The 24,040-nt window shown below is 40.7% G+C and overlaps 1 protein-coding gene across 25 annotated transcripts in view; it reads right to left on the reverse strand.

The window, feature by feature from the left end:
* TRIM9 (tripartite motif containing 9) overlaps window positions 1-24,040 on the reverse strand; it is a gene marked incomplete at both ends in the record, with an annotated part of 113,098 nt that overhangs the window by 19,199 nt on the left and 69,859 nt on the right. For 16 of the 25 annotated variants that reach the window (XM_080707766.1, XM_080707767.1, XM_080707768.1 and 13 more), the window contains 4 exons: window positions 5,745-5,883; window positions 10,228-10,385; window positions 18,542-18,695; window positions 19,996-20,106. In XM_080707766.1, coding sequence (XP_080563892.1) covers window positions 5,745-5,883; window positions 10,228-10,385; window positions 18,542-18,695; window positions 19,996-20,106 — 562 coding nt within the window. Of the gene's footprint in view, window positions 1-5,694; window positions 5,884-10,227; window positions 10,386-18,541; window positions 18,696-19,995; window positions 20,107-24,040 lie in introns of those variants that run through there. The other 9 variants (XM_080707764.1, XM_080707756.1, XM_080707773.1 and 6 more) reach the window with 4 other exon arrangements.

Genomic DNA, 24,040 nt, shown 5'->3' on the forward strand with positions numbered 1-24,040 from the left:
ACTTTGCAGATAAGCCTAAATTAAGGGTCTTGAGATAAAGACATTATCCTTGGATATCCAGGTGGGTACAAGGTAATCACAAGGGCCCTTCTATCTAGAAGGCAGGAGGGTCAGGCAGGAAGCAATTAGATGGTGTCCTGCTGGTTCTTAAGACAGAGGAAAAGGCCAGGAGTCAAGACAATCAGATGGTTTCTAGAAGGTACAAAAACAAATCCTTTCCTATAACCACTTGGAACATAGTCCTGCTGTCTCCTCACTTTTAGCCCAGTAGGATTCTGACTTTTAGAATGCTATGGTAAATAAACTTGTGTTGTTTTCAAGCCACCAAGTTTGTGGTTATTTGTTATGGCAGCAGTAGAAGACTAATACATAGGGCAGGACTGGAGTGTTGCACAACAGAGGAGGGGAGGGGTTTAGACATTAGCAATGGGCGCAGAGGTGTAGCCTGAACCGATTTGGCTGTCTTATTGTGGACAGAAAAAAGAACTGTACTTTTTCCCCATAGGATCTTTTGGTAAAACATGGGATGGATAGTTTTTATGTAATTATCCCACTGATTTAAGTATCCTAAAAATGTTTGCTGGTTCTCCTGTTTATGTCCTTCTTCATTAGATCTTTTGATGGACAATGAAAAGGATCTCAGCAGCTTGACACAAAATAAAGTAGGGATGAAGCTAATGGGTTTTTTTTGGGGGGGGGCTTATTTTATGCAATTCCACAAAGCCTTCTGAGATATACTCTATACCCTATCACTGAGGGTTACAGAGAACATACTGGCTTTCAAATGTTTTAGATAGAAACTTTTCTAAAATGTATTATGTACTTTTTGACATTCTTAATCAGAACGTTTGCCATATGTTGTTCTCTCTGACTTTTTGAGGTCTTCTCAATTTTTTTCCAGTTACTTTCCTTTCTCAGTGCTGCCAACAGCCTTAAATCATTTTGATAACAATCCTTGGTCTCTCTTCTAATGTGATGTCTTTAATTTACTGTGATCTTAACAAATGGGTCAATGGACTCAGTGGAATTGTGCATAAACCCATAAGAATGAATGAGCCGGGACTTTGTAACTTTTGTATGTGTGCATGCATGCCAGTTGGAGGCATTGTTCTTACTTTCTGGTCATAGGATGGTAATATAAATTGAAGGGTGGGTACCTTCATTATAGTAAGGTTTTAGCTGCTGAGAACTTTCTTCATTGTCCATCAAAAGATTCCATGAAAAAATAACAGCCTTATGAGAGCTGGCAAATATTTTTAGATACTGAAATACAGTAGAGAAATTGTATAAAAACTACCCATTTCATGTATCACTATAAAATCTTTCAGAAAAATAATAGGGATTTTTTTCTATCCACCCTAAGGCAGTTAATAGATACAGAATATACCTTTATTCCCTTAAATAGATACAGACTACACCTTTGTACCCTTTTCCAATGTCTAAACCCCTCTCCTGATGTTAGCAAGGTGCTGTAAGGTCTTGGGAAGGAGAAGCAGTAAAACTCCAATTCTAAGTCACGTGCCTGCTTTATGCACCCTTGTGGTCCTGGAGCCCAGCTCAGTTTTCTGACTAATGGAGGTGCTCAGCTCAACAAACATTTTTTAATGATTAGGTTTCTTTAGGTTTCTTTTGGTGTCAATGCAAGGTAGATTTTTGAAGCCTTTGCATTACAGATAGCTTTTGTCTTGCATACACTTAATCCCTCTGGTGATATTCATTCTCATTCATCTCTCTCTCTCTCTCTCTCTCTCTCTCTCTCTCTCTCTCTCTCTCTCTCCCTCCCTTTTTCTACCTCACCTTTTTTTCTGAGAAATCTTTCATCCCCTTTAGATCATGTTAATTTCCCCTACAATATGTTGTGATTTATTGCCTGTAACTGTTAGATGTGAAACAACCAGAATGGTACTTCTATGAACTTATAAAGTAAAACTCTCCTTTGGAATCATTTTAATTTTTAGAAGAGTCTACCTGTTTGTTGACATTAAACCCTAAATTGAAGAATTGAGGTGTTATACTAAGGTGGAATGGTCCACACATTCTTGGTGTACAATCCATTTGGAAGCAGTTTGGCAGCACAGATCAAGGGCCTTACGAATGTTAAGAATGTCAGACTATGGTGCAGTGATTCCATTCCTAAGAATCTGCTCGAGGAATCTCTACACATAGGTCAGTATTAAGGAGTGTGGGTTGAGCAGACGCAGCAGTCCTCCCTGTTCTCCTTCCCCTGGAGGACTGGGGAGGGGAAGCCCCATTTCTGTGAAGAAGGCTGCCCCAAGCAATGTCTGGTTCTGAGGGGCTAAGGAGAGTGGAGTCCCAGGAACCTTATTTTTTTTTTTTCAGGTAGTGAGTCTTCTTTTTAGTAGACTCTGAGTTACTCCCCACAAATATTACCTTTTCTTTATTTCATGTCTCTCCAAATTGGAAAAAAAAAGGAAAAGAAAAAGGTACAGTTTGTTTTGTTAGGCAGAGAAAAATAAACAGAAAATGTCCTATCCTGCTCGCAGCCAGTCTAGCTGTTTTTGGTGGGAGTGTAGTCTGTCACACAGGCTGAGCCTCAGAACCCTGTGTATTAAGAATGCCTTGTTACAGAAGGTTTTTAACAGATACCCTTGCAGATGGTTTCAAAGACTGTGGCACAGTGATGATAGGAATTAAATGAATTATTTTAAAAGCATACGGAACCGAGTTTTAGAAATTTCATTAAAATTCATAATTGATTATAGTTATATTTCTTCTTAAGTGAGTCAGGGTAGTTTGATTTAGATCTGGCACTGGTCATATTTTTATGGCTGTCTTAGATACAATCCAGGAGCTTGCTTTCAGGGAAGTAACCAAATTTGAACTTATATAAAAATGCATTTTATTTTCCCTTTCTCTTACAATTACACATTCATTATAGTTCCCAAGGAATTAAATTGTTTTTGGTGTTTATATGTTCTGTTTCTTTTTTCGGTGTTTATCATGATTGTAAGTATGTGACTATGTGTTAATTTCTTTAAAGTCTGTCTCTCTTACTAGTTTGTAAGTAATGTCTGCTTAATACTTTATACACACAGCATAGCATATACTGGGCATTGAACAAACATTGCCCAACATGGATAAGTAGGTGGATAGATAGATAGATAGATAGATAGATAGATAGATGGAAAAAGAGACAAGTTGGTAAATTTGATCTTGAGAGCAAAACCATATAAGAGCTCATAATAACATAGGTATTTGATCTCTCTGTGCAATGTTTCCTTTAAGTCTACAGAAGGTTTTGTGGTACAGTATTAGAGATAAATTGTTTAAAACTCAGACTAAATGCATATAATTACAAGTTAGACTTGCTATTACAAATAAAACTGTACTCTTCTATGATAGAGACTTTTTGTTTTGGACTTAGGAAAGGGGTTGATACTTGCTAGGAAGGGTGTAAAAGATTTTGTAAAGTAGAAAACTAAAACGAACCACCCACCCCAATACCAGCAGACAAAACAAAACCAAAACCTCTAAAACAAACTTTCCAAGAACTGTATGAAATCACATGAACAAAGCAGAAGTACAATGAATATATTAAAAAAATCTGTTAATTGAGTTTTTTCTCACTGATTTCTAAGAAGCAAAAAAGAAATAGTTATTTAATTCTGTAAGCCTTTCCTAGGGTAACGGCTTGATCTGGTCTTTCTTAAACTACTCACTGTGTTTTTTCTTGCTTGTCTAAGTTTTGTCTCGCTAGTTGAATGAATTGGAATGAGGGAGAGACAAATAGAACAAACCAAAGTTATGGAGAAAGTATGTGTGCGAACTTTATTTCATCATGAGAAAATCACTTCTGTGCAGTAACAGAGAATGCTGATATCTACATGATGATAGGGTTTGCTTTGTATTCGGATACATACCTTATATTTGTATACAATATATAAAATTCATGGAGGAAATTAGTTTCTACAGTACAGTTTCTTTGTTGGAAGAGAACTGGTTCCATTAGTTTCACTTAGAAAATGACCCCCAATTCTGTGACTGGTACCAAGGATCGCAGTTCCGAATCCTGTAATTTATTAAGTTAGACACCATAATCTCATGAACATGAAAAGAAACTAAGAAATCGCATCCTCCTACAGGATGAAAGGAGAGACAGAAGTGCTCAAGCTACTATGCTAGTAACTGATTTTTAGCAGAATAATATAACTCCCAGGACGTAATGTGAATAGAAATAGTTTTCCTACAGGTATGATGACAATACTAACAACGTCACTGCTAACTTCTCTCTGCTCTGCTGGCATGCACCTCACGTGTCTGCCTTGTGCACACACAGGAAACGAGGCCAGCACCGTCGAGGCCTCCTGCATTGCTTCTGGGAAAAACTCTCTGAGGGCTTTAGTGTTTAGCATGGTATTTTGGGAGAAGAGGCAACTGTTCTCAAACTGATAGGTCATCCCCGAGAGAATTTGCTAAAATGACCATTCTGGGGCCGGGGGAGCTCTAGCAACCACATCACTGAAATCCAAATGGAATGAGTCATGTGGGCATTTCCCCATCAACAAATCCTTCTCCGTGAATAGCTCTGCTCCAAATGGCACCCGCTCCCTCAAAGCACTGTTTTCAGGGCTAGGGGCCTTTTACCCTTGTGGTGGGATTCAAAGTTGTGCTTGTTTTTAACCATGTGAACCACTTTGGGAGGGGGGGATGGCACATGCTGAGGTTTGTGGGAAGTAGGAAAAAACACCTCCACAGTTCTTCTGGCTAACCTCTTGAACTTGAACAAAATCAACATAATTTGTTCTGCAAAGGGAAGTTATGGAGGATGCCAGTGGGGTGGGAGGTGACTTCTGTGGTTAAAATGACACCCCAAGGTCTCGAAATACTCTGGCACCATCCACAAATACCTCTTCATAGATTTAATTTCAGGTGTTGTCATAGCTCTCAAAAGGAAAATGTTAAAAGCCTCAGAGGTTATACTTGGTCATCACATTCAAGCCTGTTTCCTGCGATGGATTATTTGTCTTGGATGACCCAAATATTTACAGTAGAGCCAAGAAGTAAAAGTTCTCTATAGAGTAAGTAACCTTATACAGTGGCCACAGGCAGCCTAACCAAGCCTAGAGGGACGGACAAAGGTGCAAATGGCGAGGTAATGCAGAGTTGCTGGTCTCTTCCTGTTTGGTGCCCACAGGACGCCTCCATCCCGGTGCCGACGGCCTGGGATCTGGGTAGGCAACGGAGGCGTCTGAGCTGGTTAAGCCGGGAGCGTCCCCGGGCCCTCTCTGAACAGTTCTAGCACCCCACACCCATCGGACATGTGTTCAGCCATACAAATCCACAGCTGGAAAGAACCCAGGCCCCACTCGCAGGAACGAGCAAGCACTACAAAGTAATTGAGAACTATCTGGGCAAAACTGGCAACCAATGTGCATCGGTGAAGAAAGGGAGCCTGCTCTAGAGCCTACACACGTTCGTCTCAGACACCAGGCCTCCAGGTTCAGCTTCTTCCACTGCAGCACACTTAAGAGTGTAACCAAGGGAAGCCGACGGCCCAAGCCGTTGGAGCTGCCGATGTGGAATCTTTGGTTTGATCACATCCACATCCCATGGGCTCTCTAAGGCAGGAGAGGACCAGCGGACCGCGGCTCTGTGCCAGAGTGCAGAGCGAGTCATGGAAACACGTCGGGAATGTGGGCAGTGATGGGGTTACCTCCGGGCGTGCCGGCCACTTTAGATGCCACGCAGTTCTCGCTCAGAGGGGTACTGCTGAAGGGCCTTACCCTCGGACGTCTGCAGGACCAGGGTCTTGCTGTACGGGCTGACTCCGGTTTTGTTGAAGGCCTTGACTCGCGCGTTGTATGTGCTGTTGAAGTGAAGCCCGTCCACGGTGCACATTGTCTCTTTTCCAACGTACACTTCCTGCGGGGCAACAAGCAACAGGAAACCACTTAACCAGGACTCTCGCAGGAGCCGGTGCTGTTCACCGACAGGGGTAAGAGCTTCAGTGGCAGCCTGGTCTGGATTTGAATCCTGTGAGATATTGGACTATTTAATATATGTTTAATTATTAATTTAAAAATTTTTTTTTTTGTGGTACTGGAGGTGGAGCCCTGGGGCTTTTCTACCTCCAGGTTATACTCCCAGACCTATTTTATACTTTATTTGGAAACAGGGTCTCACTAAGTTGCTGAGAGCCTCACTAAGTAGCTGAGGCTGGCTTCAAACCTGTGTGATCCTCCTGTGTCAGCCTCCCAAGTGCTGGGATTACAAGCGTGCGCCACCACGCCCGGCTATTTAATATATGTTTTTAAGCTTCAGTTACCTAATCTATACAATCAGGAAAAATTAATATCTACCCTATAAAGTTGGCACAAGAGTTATATAAAGTTGTATGTGCAGTGGGATCACAATAGTGACTTTTCTTTTTTTTTTTTTAACAGTACTTGGGATTGAACCTAAGGGCTCTCTATCACTGAGCCATTCCCCTCAGTCCCCCTCTTTTTTTGTGGTATCAAGTATGGAACCCAGGGGTATTCTACCTTTTAGCTATACCCTCAGCCCTATTGTTTTATTATTTATTTTGAAACAGGGTCTTACTGAGTTGCAAAGGGCCTCACTAAGTAGCTGATGCTGTGAACCATGATCCTCTTGTCTCAGCCTCCCAAATGCTGAGATTACAAGTGTGTGCCACCATGCCTGGCTACCCCAAGCCCTTTTAAAAAATTTATTTATTTATTCACTCATTCATTCATTCATTTATTTTTGAACCAAGGTCTTGCTAAGTTGCCCAGGCAGGCCTTCAACATGAGATCCTTCTGCCTCAGCCTCCCAAGTACTGACCCAGTGGCAGTTATTAATAGATAGGGCTTACAAATTAAAATTGGGTGTTTATAGTTAGGACTGCCCTTATTAATATCAACCTGGCATTTATATAGTATGTTATACCTGCTGAGCTTTTTATTCATCAGTATGGTTTTAAAAAATATGTTTGAAAAAATGAGGGTGGTCTCTCTACTGTGTTTATAATTCCCCTGATAACTTCAGGAACTGCACAAGGATCACACTCAAAGCCAGAGAAGTATAGGTTTGCAACACAGTACAGAGGAAGGGGGAGGAAGAATGACATTTCAAAAGCTTAAAATAAATCCTAGCATAATGCATCTTTAGCATAGCTTAGGTATTTGCTTCCCTCTTTAGCTCTACACTTTGCAAACTTATGCTGATGTAATGAATAAAAATAATTTGCATTCAAAGCAGTCTTAGAATGACGACTCTCTGGTGGGCAACTAAGAAGACTGGGTCTTCATCAATTCATTGTCCTGCAGCAGTAACAAAAATCTCAATACTATGCCCTCTCATTCAGCAAGTCTCAAATTTTATGTACATATGAATTATCCGCGAATCTAATTAAAACACAGTTTCTGATCCAGTGTATTGGTAGAGCAGGGTATGAGATTTTGCATGTTTAACAAGGGCCTAGGTGAGGCCAGTGCTGCTTGGGGAGGGCTGTGTTTGAGTAGCAAGGCCAAGAAGAGGCTGAACAGCCCTTGGGTGGGGATATGCATGGATTATGGCTGGGTCATACCTTCTTTTAGTAGCCTGAGGAGTAAGTGGGCCCAGATGAGAGACCCAGATGGGAGAGCCATGAGTTGACTAGGAGAAAATCAGGGGGATTCAGTGGCTTCCTTCTGTTATTGGGGATCAGGAGAAAAGAGGAGTCAGTTGGTACTTAGATTCTCAGTGTGATATCTAAGAAGGACAAAGGGAATGTAGATAAGACAGAACTAAGGTTTGAAGGAAAATTATGGGTTTGTTTTAAAGCATGTCAAGTTAAAGGCATTTTAAAGATTTAAAAATAGAAGAGTCCACAGAAGTAGAAATCTGGGCCTGGATCTTGGAAGAGAAATGTGGGAAAGAGTGCGCTGCAGAGAGGGCAGCATGTAGGTGGGCAAGGAAGCAGGACGACGGAAGACCTTGAAGCTATGAGAGAAGGAAAGCAACCTAGCATGAGCTGGATGCCGCCAACAGGCAGTATTGGGCAAAAAAAGCCAAGACAAGAGAACTTATTTATGTCCAGAACTGGGGGACCCAGGAGAAATAGTTTCTCAGGAGGGAGAGAGGGAGGAAATAAAGGGGTGGGGAGTCCCTGAATATGAAATAAGAACTGAAAGGCAAAGTCAGAGGTGAGAAACTAATAGGAGTTTTACAGGTATGTGTGAATGCACGCGAGCACATGCATGTACACACACACACACACACACACACACACACACACACACACACACACGCACGACAGGAATTGAAATGGAATCTAAAACCCTTAATTTGGAAATGCAGAAACTTGCTTCTGCCATACCAGCACATTTAGGGCTTCCCTATCAAAAGAGCCTTTGTCCTTGAGGAGAATAGCAGAAGACGTGGAAATCCCTGATTGAAAGCATTTATTTATTTATTTATTTATTTAATTTACTTTTTGGTGGTACTGGGGATGGAACCCAGGGGCTTTTCTACCTGTGGGCTATACTCCCAGACCTATTTTATACTTTATTTGGAAACAGGGTTTCACTAAGTTGCTGAGAGCCTCAGTAAGTAGCTGAGGCTGGCTTCGAACCTGTGTGATCCTCCTGTCTCAGCCTCCCAAGCGCGGGGATTACAGGCTTGCGCCACCACGCCCGCTAACTGAAAGCATTTAAACCTCATGGTCGAGCCGGGCGAGCCGGGCGTGGTGGCGCATGCTTGTAATCCTTGCGATTGGGAGGCGGAGACAGGAGGATCGGGCAGGTTTGAAGCCAGCCATGCTGGCTTAAGAGACCCTGTTTCCAAATAAAAAAGTATAAAATTGGTCTGGGAGTGTAGCCCAGAGGTAGAAGGGTTTCCAGAAACCCCAGTACCACCAAAAAAATAAAATAAAATAAAATAAAATAAACCTCATGGTGGATCGAAACTTTCAGAAGAGGATACCTCCATGGGCTTTGTTCTTGAGAGCTGCCAGCCCAGGCTTAGCCATGGATGGCCAGAAGACAGTCTCCCCCCACACCGGAGCCTGGGGTTTGCTTTTAGGCAAACCTCTTCATCAGTGTAAGAACTGGTCTTGGTTCCCAGAAGGGACGCTCCCTTAGGAGATCGAAGGCATCGAAACTCCCAGCAAAGAAAACTCAGACAAGACTGAGTTGAACCAAGTAGAAAGCAAGCTGGGAGAAGAGAATGGACAGGAATGTGGCTGTGTGTGCAGGAGAGAGGAGCAGACATGCACAGACAGGCAGTCAGTCACACCTGAACTGTCAACTTGTAGGCCAGGGCTATGCTTTACCCAAAGGCAGCCTGTCCTCCCTTCAGGGGGGACCACGAGCTTCCCAAGGGGGTCAGGGATCCCTTGTTTCATGGAGGTTATAATCCCTTGACATCAGTTCTGTCTGGTAAAAGGCTCAGAGGAAAATAGAACTGGAGGAACTTTGCTAGAAACACTTCCTAGAATAGGGAGGCTGTAACAGGAAAGCATGTCAAGTAACAGGAATGCCAATCAATTACTGGAGTAGCAGAAACAAATCTTAGGCAGTGGCTAATACTATTACTAGTGATAGATAATAATAGTAATAATAACAGCTACTGCTGTAGGCTTGCCATGTACTAGCCAGCAGGTAAGAATTTTATTCTTTTTTTTTTTTTTTCGGTACTGGGGATGGAACCCAGGGGCATTCTATCTCCGAGGGACACCCCCAGCCCTATTTTTTATTCTTTATTTTGAAACAGAGTCTCACTGAGTTGCAAAGGGCCTCACTAAGTAGCTGAGGCTGTCTGCGAACTGTAGTCCTCCTGTCTCAGCCTCCAGAATGCTGGGATTACAAGTGTGCGCAACCACACCCAGCTCAAGAATTTTAGTACCATCAAATGGACTATCGGCAACAAGACATAAGTACAATGCTTTTGTTATCATTCCCCTGGTTTACAGACGAGGACCTAAAGTATAAGGAGATGAAAAATTGGCCCAGATAAGTGGAGGAGAGCAGATTAAAATGCAGGTCACCTGGTCCTGAGCTCACAGTATTGCTGGTATTATCTCTTGGGAAGAGCAGGACAGTTCTAGAGAATGCCATGGTTTTCTTTGATGGTACAGGGAGAAAGCAGGTCTCAGCTGAAGGGTAGGCTGGCCCTGTCAGGGTAGCCCATCTCTGGGAGAGATAGGGAAGCCAGGCCTGAGACTCCATGAAAGATTCTCCAGGGGAGACGCAGGTTTTGGCTAAAGGTCATAGGTTGGCCACTTACTCGGAACTGACCACCGCTGCCATCATCCAACTCCAGAATGTAGCCTTCGGCGGGCACCGTGGACAGAGGAGGCTGCTTCCAGGACAGCGTGGCGCTGTTGTTGTGGGTGCAACACTCTTCTAGCTGTAGGATGGGGGTTGCTGGGACTGGAGAGGAAGCTAAACAGAAATTAGTATGATGTTGGCTTTTGTTCAGTTGCAAATATTTCAATATCTTGGAATGATAAGCACCCCCAATAAACATATGGTTAGAAGGAGCCAGCCTGGGTGCATGGGGGGCTGGCAGGGATCCTTCTCAGAGTCTCTAGTTTCAACTCCTGTGAGGCCTTGCTCTAAGCTCCAGGTGCCACTTCCCACCTCAATGGAGGGAGCTAAAAGGGAGACAGGCAAATTCAGCGGACTCCTCTACCACCACCCCCTTGAGCAGGGCAGACACCATTCCCGAGGAAAAGATTCATAACATGGCTGACACTATGGTAATAATTTTATCACAAAACCCATTGAGATCTGAACCCAGTTTATAAACTGAGGATACATTTTGAGATATGACTCTGAAACATCTCTATTTCTAGTATAGATGTGTGTGTGTGTGTGTGTGTGTGTGTGTGTGTGTGTGTGCATGTTTGTCTGTTACATTTTTTTTTAATGTAGTGATTCTCTTTTATATCTTATGCCCATAAATATCCACAGTAGTGGGCTTTTGACATTTGGTAGCAAGTGACACAAGTCTTGGTCTCTTAGTTTCGAAACTTCCAAGGAACCTGATGTCATTCTCTCAAGGCTGCTCTACCTTGGAAACAGGATGAGGTCAAGTCCACTAGTTTTCAAGTATAGATGACCTGACCCAACCCAAACATGAGCCTGGGAGTACGAGGGGAGACTAGGGCATGGCCGGAGGCTCCAGGTGTCCTCTGGCTTTGTGAGAACTGGTCACAGTGTTATTAGTTACAACACCTCCCCTTCCACATTTTATATTGAGAATCTGTTTTTTTTTTTTTTTTTTTTGTACTGGGAATTTAACTTAGGTACATTCTACTTCTGAGTTACACCACCAGCCCTTTTCACTTGTTATTTTGAAACAGGGTCTCGCTAAATTGCTGAGGCTGGCTTTGAACCTGTGATCCTCCTGTCTCAGCCTCCCAAGTACTAGGATTATAAGTGTGTGCCACCACTCCTGGTTCTGAGAATCTTCTATGCTACTTAAAATTGTAGAGTGGCTGGACGTGCAGACAAAGACATAGGAACTCTTTTCAAGGAATAATCCATGTTTGTAACATATGAGCTCAATGTATATAGCCAGGAGCAGTGTTTATATGAACTACTTTTTTAAGCTCCAAAGCATTTATTTATTTATTTATTATTATTTTTCATAATTTGATAACAGGAGATAACAGCTTGGGCCACGTAGAGGAACATTTAGATGAACACATGCTATCCATGGAACATCTGGTATGCTATATCAAAATTGAACTTTGTGAATCATGCATTTATCATGCATTGAATTAAATGTATTTCTTATCAGTCACTCCAGCCAAGGAAGTGTTTGATTTGAGAGCAATTTAGGAAACAGGTGGTGAATAACCTAGAGGGAAAATCAGCATTGACTAACATATGAGATGTGAGGGTGAAACAGGTCATTTATCTTCTTAAGAAAAGACTGTGAGACATTACAATAAAACCATGTCTGAGCAACAAAATCAAACATAATTAGGTTAAATTTTGTGACCAATTGGAGGTGATCAGTTTGGGAAGGGAAATCATGTTTCTGGTTTTAGTGATACAGGTTTTAGATGAAATCTTATCAGATAATTGCAGCTACTCCAGTCTCAGAAGTTCCAGTCATCTAGATTTGGAGGAAACGAGATAAATTCATTGCCTTGCTGAATAAATAAACTCCAGGACTAACTGGAGTTTATTGAGACAGTAGACACAGTCTATCTAAGGATTCTAATGAGCGTCCACATAGAAAGGGGTATCACCCAGGAGTTGCAATTAGATGCTATCTTTATTATTAGATGCCATTAAATAAGTGTTGGTGACTTACTTTGCTGTTTAAAATGTTTCCTTGGTAAAATAATATACTTTATCATATTTATTGCGGAAGTTAAATATTGCAAGTTTGAGCAAACCATTCTTCAAAGGATTTCTAGAGACATAAATGATTCTCTTCTGGATATTTGTTCTCAACTGTCCTTATTAGTCTACCATAAAACAGTTCTTTGGACTCTCTTCTTTTTTTTTTTATAAGAGACTATCACTCTTTTGTTTTCTCTTTGTTCATGTTTCAGGCAAGTCTACATTTCTCAATTACAAAATCAAAGAATAAGATCACAAGATGGTTGCAACTTGAATCATACAAATGCTTGTAAAGTCTTTGATAAGAAACTCAAATTTCCCTGTTAGACATAGGTATAATTAAAAGATTAATTGAAATACATGATGCCATGTGTAATTAAAACAGTAAAATTTTACTTAACACTCCTCAGTGGATACGCTTTCAAAGAATAAAAGGATAGAAAAAAATCTAAGCTTTCGCTAATTGTCAGATCTTATATTGTCCCAGATTTAAACAATAAACAAATGGAGAAAAATAGCAAAGGGGTGGGGGAGAACTTACCCAGAGACATCTGCATGTGTCTAAATCTATTTCTCTATGTGCTAAGAAATTTTCTTTTTCCTCATTTATCTGTTCCTTATATACCCCCAAATGATGTTGCATATAAAAGGCAAATGTGATAAAATTAAAGCCCCATTAGCAAAGACTCAGGCTGACATTTAGAAAAATAGATTTTATAGTGGGTGGTATGTTGCCCCACTTCATTTTATTGGGTATAAAATAAATGGTCTACAAGAAATCCAAAGTATTTTCAAGTCAATCCATCGTTTACAGCTTGGGAGTAGATAGCATTACAGCCCCTGGACTGACGTCTGTGGAGGAGCATCTGACTTACTGACACTCTTGTCACTTGGCGGCCATAGCTATTCTGACCTTGACATTTTCTTGCTCATTTCATGCTTTTTCCTTAACAACTGATTTTTCCTGACCCTGTACTGAAGCATTCTTTTAGCCTGTGAGATCAAGCGTCAGGCTCCAAGGTCTCTTCTCAGATGCAAGGACAGCTACTTTTATTGGCTTCTGTAGGATCTGGTAGGGCTGTGATTCAAAGCTAAAGTTCTGCAACAGTGGCTTCCTTTACCAGTTGTTTTTTTTTTTTTTTTAAAGTATCTTGCTGTCTAAGGTTTGTTCTATTTCAAATTACATCTCACATTTTCTCTATTTTTCTTGAATCCCTGAGATTGTGAACACTGCCAATCTTCCCGACTTCCTCTGTGAAACAAACAGGTGTGTTGAGGACACAGGAGACAGGAAGCTGGCCTCCTACCCTTGACCTGAACGTGAACTGTAGGCGATGCTCCCTGGGTGCTCACTGACCGCCACTGTGGGGAGAGGTTTACGTGTATTAACTCCGTGAAATTTTCGCGTCAACCCTCAAGGGTACTTTTATTATCTCTGTAAATGATAAAATGAAGCCAAAGGGGTTGTGAGGCTAGAAAGGGGCATGGTTGGGATCCAAGGTGTAGGAGGCTGGCTCCTGGGCCTGTATCACTGCTCCTCCAGCATAGGACCAGGGAGAGTCCTAGAGCAAAGTCTCCATGCATAATGCTGAACACTTCTTTCTGTTTCTGTTTCTGTTTCTGTTTCTGTTTCTTTTCTTTTCTTTTTTGTGGTGCTGGTGATGGAACCCAGAGGCTTTCTACCTTCAGGCTACACTCCCAGATCTATTTTCTATTTTATTTGGAAACAGGGTCTCACTAAGTTGCTGAGAGCCTCACTAAGTAGCTGAGGCTGGCTTCAAACCTGCATGATCCTCCTGTCTCAGCCTCCCAAGTGCTGAGATTACAAGTGTGCACCACCACACCAGGCTCTTTCTGTTTCTTATAACAGGAACAACAAAGATTTCTGAGAATTATTGGCAGATAGTAATGAAACATTTTACCTCCACAGCTACAGTGGTTGGGAATGCCATTTTCCTGCATTGTCTTCTGTGAAGGTTAGTCGGTAGACTGTCCTTCCTCTTTGTGGTGGTTAAACAATATAAATAACATTTAGACTTTCTAGAAACTACAGACTATCTCTAGAAAATGGTCACTGGTACCCTGTTAAAGGATGGATGTGAACACATGTGATGAGGGTATACATTCCAGGCCACCAAGCCACCAGGCTGGAATGTATGACTTGCGTGTGTGTGTGTGTGTGTGTGTGTGTGTGTGTGTATGTGTGTGTGTGTGCTCATCTCATCCCTGCCAACCTAGCAGCTCCTACAATTTACATGAGAGTCTGTTTAGATCACACTGTCCTTGCCAGTGACCTTGGTGCATATTCAGGGCTTTTACATTCATGGTTAATGAAGATAAGTGTATCTCTAGGGGACTAAAAGCACTTAAAGAAATTGATAACCATTTTGTCTATGCATTAAAAAGCATTAGTGGAGTTTTAGGTCACAGTTTCTTCCTGGTTCATAATGAATACTTTCATTTTTTATTTTAGCTCCATGACTCATGAATCTTGGGATATTCTCTGTACTTGCACAATACTAGAGTAATATTGTTCAGGGATGGGGTAGATATCTTAAATCTATTCTTAACCAAGTAGCAGTATCTTTGGAAGACTGAAATTTCTTTGCCATGACCGAGGAAAGAGTAAATGATATTAACTTAGAATTAAGGGAAAAAATCTTGTTGTTTTACAGTTCTCTAATGAAAACAGAAGACAGCTTAAAATGTTGTGTTCTATGGAGAGAGAGAGAGAGAGAGAGAGAGAGAGAGAGAGAGAGAGAGAGAGAGAGAACACAGAGAGACTGAAATGTTAAACACTACTCCAAGCCACCTGGAAAGAGGGTAAGACAGTTTTCTAATCAAGATACAACTAGAAAACATGGCATTACAATTTGATAACAAAGACGTTATCAGCCATCTCCAGATAGAGCTCAACTCCTTAGGGGTAATGTGGAGCCAGACAGAGAAGAGCAGTTAAATCTTACTTAGTACAAGGACAACTCCAGGCAGTGCATTTGCTGAACAGCAGCTGGCCTGAGCAGAATTCTGCAGACACCAGCAGCAGACCTATCTTCTTCAGTGTCAATGGCACAACAAAAAGGGTATCTGTGATGGGATTTCAGAACCAGAGACATCCTGCTAAGGCTTTCAGTCAAGAAGTGAACAGAGAGTTTAGTTAATTATTGAGTCTGTAGAACTGTAAGTACATGTTTTAAGTAACTTTGAAAATACTCTAACTTTCTACTATAATCCACTTAGCAAAATGAGAAAACACCTACTGAATACATGTGTTGTTATTTTCACACTGGGCAGATTACATTAATATCATTCTAAATGTTACTTCAGTTTGGCCACTTGAACATGGATTTTAGGGTACAGTTTTTGAGGATTTATTTTTTTTTTCTGACAAGTTGTGAAAATGCAGTTCATTAAACTAAGAATTTCTCGAAACAATTATAAGACTAACACTATACTAGGAGCAGTTGTTCTTATGCTAACAGACATTAGAGTCCAGTAGAGAAGTCTTAATGGCAGCAGCCAGTCAAGACATATCACGTTATGACCTTTGGTTGTTTCTTTCCATTGCAAGCATCTGACAGGTAAAAATTACTCAGATTCTAAAAAGGACTGGGTTCTCACCGAATTAATTAATGCGATGAGTACAAAGCAAAGCATATAAATTAACAAGGCAGAGCGATAACAATCAGAAGTAAATTAAGATGAAGTGTTACAAGGAGAATGGAATATCTGCTTTCATACCAAATGGTGTGTTACAAAAACTCCATGACCAACTGTTCTGGCTAGTCTGTGGCCCAGTAGCTGTTGCTGTGAGGGTTCTGCATGTTGACCATTCTCTTCTGGGTGTACAAAAGTGAGCAGACTGTATACAGCTGTGTCCACTCTTCCTTCTGTGTGCAGTGCCTCAAAAACGCGCTCTGGGATGCGCATGAACCTACAGTTCTCAGAGCCGCTGAAGGGCTTGCTCACTGACATAATTATCACTAGCCTGCCACCTGGCCTGGACTCCTCGGTGGGCAGATGGACAGGACACAGAAGGGCAATGAGTGTAGAGCAGGAGCGCTTCACCAGCTGCCTCGAGCATTTCAAAGCCCTGAGGCTTCAACCCTTCAACCTCCTCTCCTTCTGTCCCCTCAAAGAGGCCTAATTAGGTTGCCTCGTTTTTTCCCCCTCTTCCACCCAAAGCCTTTGCAGTGCATTGTTGTGACATGTTTTCTTCTCCAAGCTACTCGTGACATAAACTTTCAACAATTTTATCTCATTGAGAGAAATGGAGACAGAGAGAGCTTGACAGAACTCTGTGTTCTTCTAGGGATGGGTTTATTTCACAGCCTACCATGTAGTGTTAAAGAAAAAAACCTTAAACAGTAAGAAAGAATTCCTGCAGTATACACACAGAAATTAGATTTACTAAGTGCAAGAAAGGCACTCAGATATTCCATGAAGAAGTACACAGGAAGGTGCTAGCTTTGTAGCACAGACTGGAAGTTGTAGAAGTTCCTTTCTCCCTCCCTTCCTCCCTCCCTTCCTTCCTTCCTTCCTTCCTCCCTTCCTTCCTACTTAAAATTGAACACAGGGTCATTCTATCTCCTCAGCCCTTTTTATTTTATTTTAAAACAAGGTCTCATGAGGCTGGCCTCGAATATGCAATCCTCCTGTCTCACCCTCCCAAGTACTGGAATTACAAATGTGCACCTCCACATCTTGCTTGTGGGAGTGTTTTCTGAAGTCGGGCTCCCTGGGAGTGAACCCTGGCCCTGCCATCCACCAGCCTCATTAGCTGATGCAAGTAACCCAGCTTCCTCAGCTCACTGCTGGGGCTGTGAGGGCAAAATGGAGGTAATGCATGTAAAACACTTAGGAGACTGGTGCATTAACACTCAATAAATGCTAAAAAGTTTTTGCTACCATAACAAAGCATTGCAATTTATCATCTATACCCTATATAAAAATTGATTAAGGCATCTTCTCAAAGCCATATCTATTAAACAAAACAGGAGATTATTGAATAGAGATCAGAAACTATTGCAAGAATGAGAGAAATTCATGTACCGAGTGCAAGGATGGGGTTGACCACATTATGTGAGCCCTAAGAGCCCGAAAACTTGCTGGGTTATATGATTCCTTCTGTTTGATAAAAGGAAACAGGTAGGCTTTTCTTAAGAAACAAAATTTTAAAGCATTGAAATCTGAGTCATTTATTATGCAGATCCTTAAATCGGAAGTTTCAAAGGATGAATCAATTTCTCCCATTTTTAAAAAAGATCAGAAAAGATGGTAGAGATGAAGAAAAGATTAGCGGTTGCCAGGGATCCTGGTGGTGAGGGGAGGGTGTCACCGTGAAGGGGTAGCACTGTGGTCAAGACACCTTCTGTCTTGACTGCTGTGGTTACATGAACCTACACATGCCATAAAATGTACAGAAGTACAAACACACACTGTGCCAGTTTCTGGTTTCCATATGATGTCATAACCATGCCAAATATAACCACTGAGGGAAACTAGATGAAGAGTTTGAAAGACCTCTTCTTATGGTTTTTGCAGCTTCCTGTGAGTGTATGCTTAAAAAAAGTTTAAAAAATTAGAAATATTCTTGAAATGGTACTACTTACATTGCCATAAAATATCGCTGCATAGAGTTTTTGTTTTTCTTTGAGTTATTTTCCTTAAAATAATTTTAAGTACTTGCATTTCCTTTCACTCCCCCTCCCCAAAACCTCAATGATATCTTGCCATCTCCTTCAGTTACATAAACTACTTTTAGTGTTTATTTCAAGTTTTCCCTTTCCTTCCAGGGTCCTATCTTCCTGCCAGTTGGCAGATTGGCTGTGATCTTCTCAAACTCCCACTGGTCCCTGCTCACCCGCTTACTTGCTATCTTTATTCACTTAGAAGCAATCATTTTGATTCTGGACTCCCTTGATTTATATCGGTATTTCTGGGCTACTTCCGTAAGGAGTTTTAGTTATGTGCAATGTTCCATTGCTTCTTTTTCTGTCAGCTATTCTCTGATGCCAAGCATAAGAATGATCTCTAAGACTCTCAGAGAATCAAGTGTTGAGTTTATCTGAATTTATTTGACTTGATCAGAGGTAGGTTACAAGGAGATGTTTTCATTACCTGTAAGACAGGAGCCACTCTGGATTTTTGTAATGCTCATTCGAGGGGCACTGGCCCTGGCTCAAGCACCACTATCTGTACGGGAAATGGACCTCCACCTCAGAGACACAAGAGCGTACCTTTCACCTGCACAAAGTCCAGCTGGTGAATGGATTGCAGCAGAGGGCTGTTGTCCAGACTCAGGTCGAAGTCGGTGGTCATCCTGGGAGTGAGCGTGCCTTTCCCCCACTGATCCTCAGTCAGATGCACTCTCCTTATGAGGGCGTCAGAAATCTAATCATATCAAAGACCACAGCCTAAGAAATACAACGTCACACTTGGAAGCTTAACAGCTGTATAGGAAATATAACACTGCCCCTTGCTTGGGAGCTTTGCCACCAAACCACCTCAGGACTCACGTCTTTCCTGTCTCTGCATTAGGTGAGAAGGACCCTAATATGACCTGAATGACCTACAATATATCAAGTAAATCAGAATACTTTTGTCAGTAGGAGGGAAGGCACTATTAATAATTAGCAGGTGTTAATTGATCTAGTAGACAAACATGGACTTATGATCATGCTATTTTTTTGTGGCACCAAGGATTGAACCCAGGGTAGCCCTAATTTATTTTTTATTTTTTGAAACAGGGTCTCATTAAGTTTTGGAAGGCCTCTTCAAGTAGCTGAGGCTGGCCATGAACTTGCAATCCTCCTGTCTCAGCCTCCCAAGTACTGGGGTTAAAAGCGTGCACCACCACACTCAGCTTTATAATCATGCTATTTATGACTGATCCTCTAAAAGTCAACTACTGTGAAGAATAATAAATATATGTTTGCGATTAGTTAATATGATTAGAACCAATACCTCTAAGCTTCTAATTTGAAGTGTGGGTAGGCTTAGATTTGGGAACTTGTTTAAAGGCTGAACATATAATTTTTTACATTTTAAGCATGCTGTCTTTATGCAATTGTTACTTTATTTTTTGGTAGAAATTCTTTTCATTTCTTCCATTTAGTCTCTCTCTGTCACTCTTGGCCAGTTTATTACAATGTGAGTTGAAAGAGATCTATGATATTCCTTAAGTAAAGGTTCCTTATCATTGGGATAAAAATTTAAGTAAATCCCAGATAATATCATAGCCAGTCACTCAAACAATTAACACCGAAAAATGGAAAAAACTTTGCTATATTTGCAAGGTCACTGACTGTCAGTGATAGGAGCTTGCACATGCAGAAATTTCCAGATGACAGAACTGTCCAGGAGACAGTAATGGAGAAGGCTCAAGTCTTAGGCAAGGCAAGAACTCTACCTTGGAAGAACTTACAGGAAATTATATTTTCATGATTCAACACATGAACAACCTCAAAAAGGCCTAAGCACTTCTCAGTCTTGTAGTGCACAATGGCAGAGACTTCCAGGAAGTCAGTGGAGTTATTTAGCTGGTAGCCACCCACTCACTGCAGTGGGAAGAGAGGTTTTGTCATTGAGGGACTCAGGCTCAGTCAGAGCTGCTGGATGTCCTTCCTGGCATCTACACTCAGTCCCATGGAAATGCAGAATCCAAAGCAGAAACTCCTTAACACTTATTTACCTGCAAAAAGCCACTAGGATCATTTTCCTTAATCACCTCCAAGCAGTACTCCATGAGACCTGTGGTCTGGCGTAATTTCACTGTGCAGTGAGAAATCTGATCTCGAACCACCTAGGATTGATGAAAGACAGAATGATTCAAAATGGCAGAGGGCAGAAGAGACCACAGAAGCCTTCTTCAAACCAGAACCCAAGAGCATCATGGAATGAAACAAATTTTATGAGAATCCTTTACGGCAATATCTTCATAGGCAATGGCTCTGGAAGAGGGATTGATAAAAGTCTTATAGGAAGTAACAACAGGACCCATCAGAAAGGAACACAGACCCTGAAAGAAAGGGACCCGGAGAATCCGGTGATCTCGGCATATCAGGCACACCCGTGAGCTTCCCTGAGTGTGAGTTGTGGGGAGTCTGTAAGGGGACTACAGCTTCCCGGTGGGTGGCTGCAGCGCTGCTGGGTGACACTATTGCCCACTTTCCCTGCCTTCCTTCTGCCCTTTTAAAGAGCAGACATCACCTTCTGAACTCCGTTCCTTTTCTCTTCCTCCCCACTGCCCCCAAGGCATTTGTTCCGACTGACTCTCTTTCCTTGGGTGGGTGTAGGGGGCTGGAGGGCCAAGTTGGGGCTTGTGGAGACAGGGGATGTCAGCAAGTAAGTGAGCTGGAGAAAGACAACAAATACAGCATTAAGTTTTAGGAATATCCCACTTAGGATCACCATGTCACTTTGGAAAGCAGCTTTAAAGGCTGCCCTATTTGCCAAGCTGTGAGCCAGTTTTGACCTCGATAGGCATTTCTCCAAGCAGGCAGTTTCTGCCTCTGGGAAGTTGTCCTTGCCAGTGACAAACACATAAAATTCCTTGAAAAGTTTTTCTTCCTTTGAAGATGTTCATCTTCCTCTGAGTCCTCGGTTCAGTGACCTGAATCTTCAATGGCTTTTGAAGTAGAAAATCAGTCAAGGATTTTCCAGGAACCTTAATCACTCATTTCTTTGATATTTATACTATTTGAGAAAGTCTCAAAAAAATTCAGTATTTTGGTTTCTATAGGTAACTAAAAAAGAATTTTAATAATTATTGTTAAAACATTTTCTTGTTCCTATTTACTTTTATTATAAATTCATTTCCCCTGGGCATGGTGGCGCACGTTTGCAATCCCAGCATTTGGGAAGCTGAGACTGGAGGATCGTGGTTTGTAGACAGCCTCAGCTACTTAGTGAGATCCTCTGCAACTTAGTGAGACCCTGTTTCAAAAAAAATAAATAAAAAATAGGGCAGGGGGTGTAGCTCGGAGGTCGAATGCCCCTGAGTCCCATCCCAAGACCTGCAAAAAATAAGAAAATAAATAAATAAAAATTCATTTCCCTTTAAAGATGATTATATCTGATTTCTATAACAACTAGAAAATCGATGAAAACAATCTCACCATCCTAATGTAATTTTAAAATAAACTTAGATTTTTAAGTGTTTTTAAGTGTTTTAACCTGGCCTACTTATAGTTGTAATCATATTATATGACAACTTAACCCCCACCCCAATACCTAATACTGTATATTAATGTCATAGGCATTTTTCATGTTGCAACCATCATTAAATGTTATTGGCTACTTAAATATGCCACTGAAAACACAATTTATTTAGTAATTCCTATTCCTCTATTATTGGACATTTAACTTCTTCCTAATTATTAACAACTCAATCAACTCATTATTTCTGTTTTTTACTCCCATTTTTTAAATTGTTGTAAATGTACATAACACAAAAATTTCCAATTTAGCTATTCTTCAGTGATTGTTACGTAGCATTAAGGATATTTCCATAACAATCAACCATCTCCAGAGCTTTTTTTTCTTCCCAGATTGAAATTTTACACCCAATAAATAATAACTCTGTACCTAGCGCCACCATTCTACTTTCTGTCTATAAATTTGACTATCCTGGGAACCCCATATAAGTGGAGTCATGTAATAATTTATTCTTTCGTGACTTGGTTATTTCATTAGTATAATTTCTTTAAGGGTCAATCTATGTGTTGTAACATGTGTCAAGTTTTCAGTCTTCTTATAACTGAATAGTATTCTATATACATATCACATTTTGTTTGTCCATCCGCCTATCCATGGAGACTTGGACTGTTTCTGCCTTTTGACTTTCGTGAATAAAGGTGTAATGAAAAAGGATATACAAATATGTGTGAATCTTGGCTTTTACTTCTTTTGGACATATGCCCTGAAGTGGAGCTACTGGATCATCTGGTAATTCTATAGTTAACTTTTTGAAGTTTTTCATAATGTTTTCCACAGCATCTGTATCATTTTACATTTCCACCAGCAATGCATAAGGATTCTAACTTCTCTACATTTTCATCAAACAATGACTATTTTCTGTTTATAAGGATATAACAGCTATCCTAATGGGTGAAAAGTAGTATATCATTGCAGTTTTTATTTACATTTCCATAATGACTAGGGATCTTGAGCATCTTTTCATTTGTTTATTGATCTTTGGAGACAAGTCTATTAAGATCCTTACCTATTTTTAAAATTAGGTTGTTTTGGTTTTGCTGTTAATGAATCACAGAAGTTCTTCATATATTCTGCATATCAATTCCTTGTCAGATACATGCTTTGCAAATATTTCCTCCTGCTGTATACGTTGCCTTTTCGTTCCTCTAATATTTTTAATTTTGATGAAGTCCAACTTTATCTATTTTTTGTTACTTATTTTTTGTGTCATTTTCAAGAAATCACTGCCAAATTCATTATCGCCTAAGTTTTCCTCCTTGCTTTTCTTATATAGTCTTATAGTTTTAGTTAGGTATTACCTTTGGGTCTTTGATGCATTTTGAATTAATTTTGTATGTCATATGAGGTAAGTGTTTAACTCCAGTTTTTGGCATGTGAATAGTTTCCCTCTCATCATTTGTTGAACAGACTGTCCTTTTCTCCATTGAACAATATGGGCACCTTTGTGGAAAATTAGTAGACCATATATGTGAGAGTTCGTTTCTGGACTCTTCTGTTGCAGTGGTCTGCCTCTGTTTATGCCGCTCCACATGGTTTTGATATTGTGGCTTTGTCATAAGTTTAAATCAGCAACTATGAGCACTCCAACTTGTTTTATTTTTTAAGACTATTTTGGCTATTTGTGTCTTCTAATTTTTTGACAGATGATTTAGTATTGCTTCTTAACTTCTAATAATAAATAAAATGAAAAATAAAATATAGTATTTAAAAATCTATCAGAATTGGTGAAAGATGCAAATTTTTATGTGAAAAATTTTATGATTTTTCTTGGTGGGAGGATCAAATTTAAAATTCACTGCTTGGCTTATTATTTTCTAACACCCTGTATGTTTATGACAGTCACCACAACCATATATCAGTTGGTCTGGGCTCAAGGAATATTAATTATCTTATTTTTCAGAAAATAAACAGGAAGTTTAGACTTCGATTTCTAGGGTGTTGGAGGAGAAGAGGAGAACTCTACAGATGTCCCATGAATAAAACATTTAAGAATTCAAACAGGTGACCCACAGCTAATACACTACTCCCCTTGCCGAATGAGTCTTACTCAATCGATTCCTGAAGAGATTTTTATATTTTTGTAGCCAGATCGTCACTGCTACTTAGTGGTAGAAACCTCAGCAGTCACCATTTTATTATTCAGTGCTATCTGCCCTTGACCACTGGTCCTGAAAGTCCAATTAACAAGCACAGACCAGATCTGAACACAGAAAAACAACAGTGTTCTGCTTTTGAGACAAAGTAGACTACATTGTTGTGTTTACTTTCCAGAGGATTCAGCTCAATGACAATTTTATGACATACTGAAATAAGTACATTACTCAGTTCTTATAAAGGTCTGTGTTTGCCTCTGTAGTTTTCTTCCTGGGCAAGGTCTACTTGGAGCTGGAGTTGCTGAGTATGGGGCTCCCTGCCCAATCCTGAAAAGCTTATTGTTGAGCAGCCAAAGAGATGGTGAGTTCCAGTGGGTGGTCGCCATTGGACCCTCCACTCTATGGCTTCAGCTTCTTGGGAGGACT

Source organism: Muscardinus avellanarius (genome assembly GCF_963383645.1).
Source record: "Muscardinus avellanarius genome assembly, chromosome: 12".
NCBI classification, from domain to species: Eukaryota; Metazoa; Chordata; class Mammalia; order Rodentia; family Gliridae; genus Muscardinus; species Muscardinus avellanarius.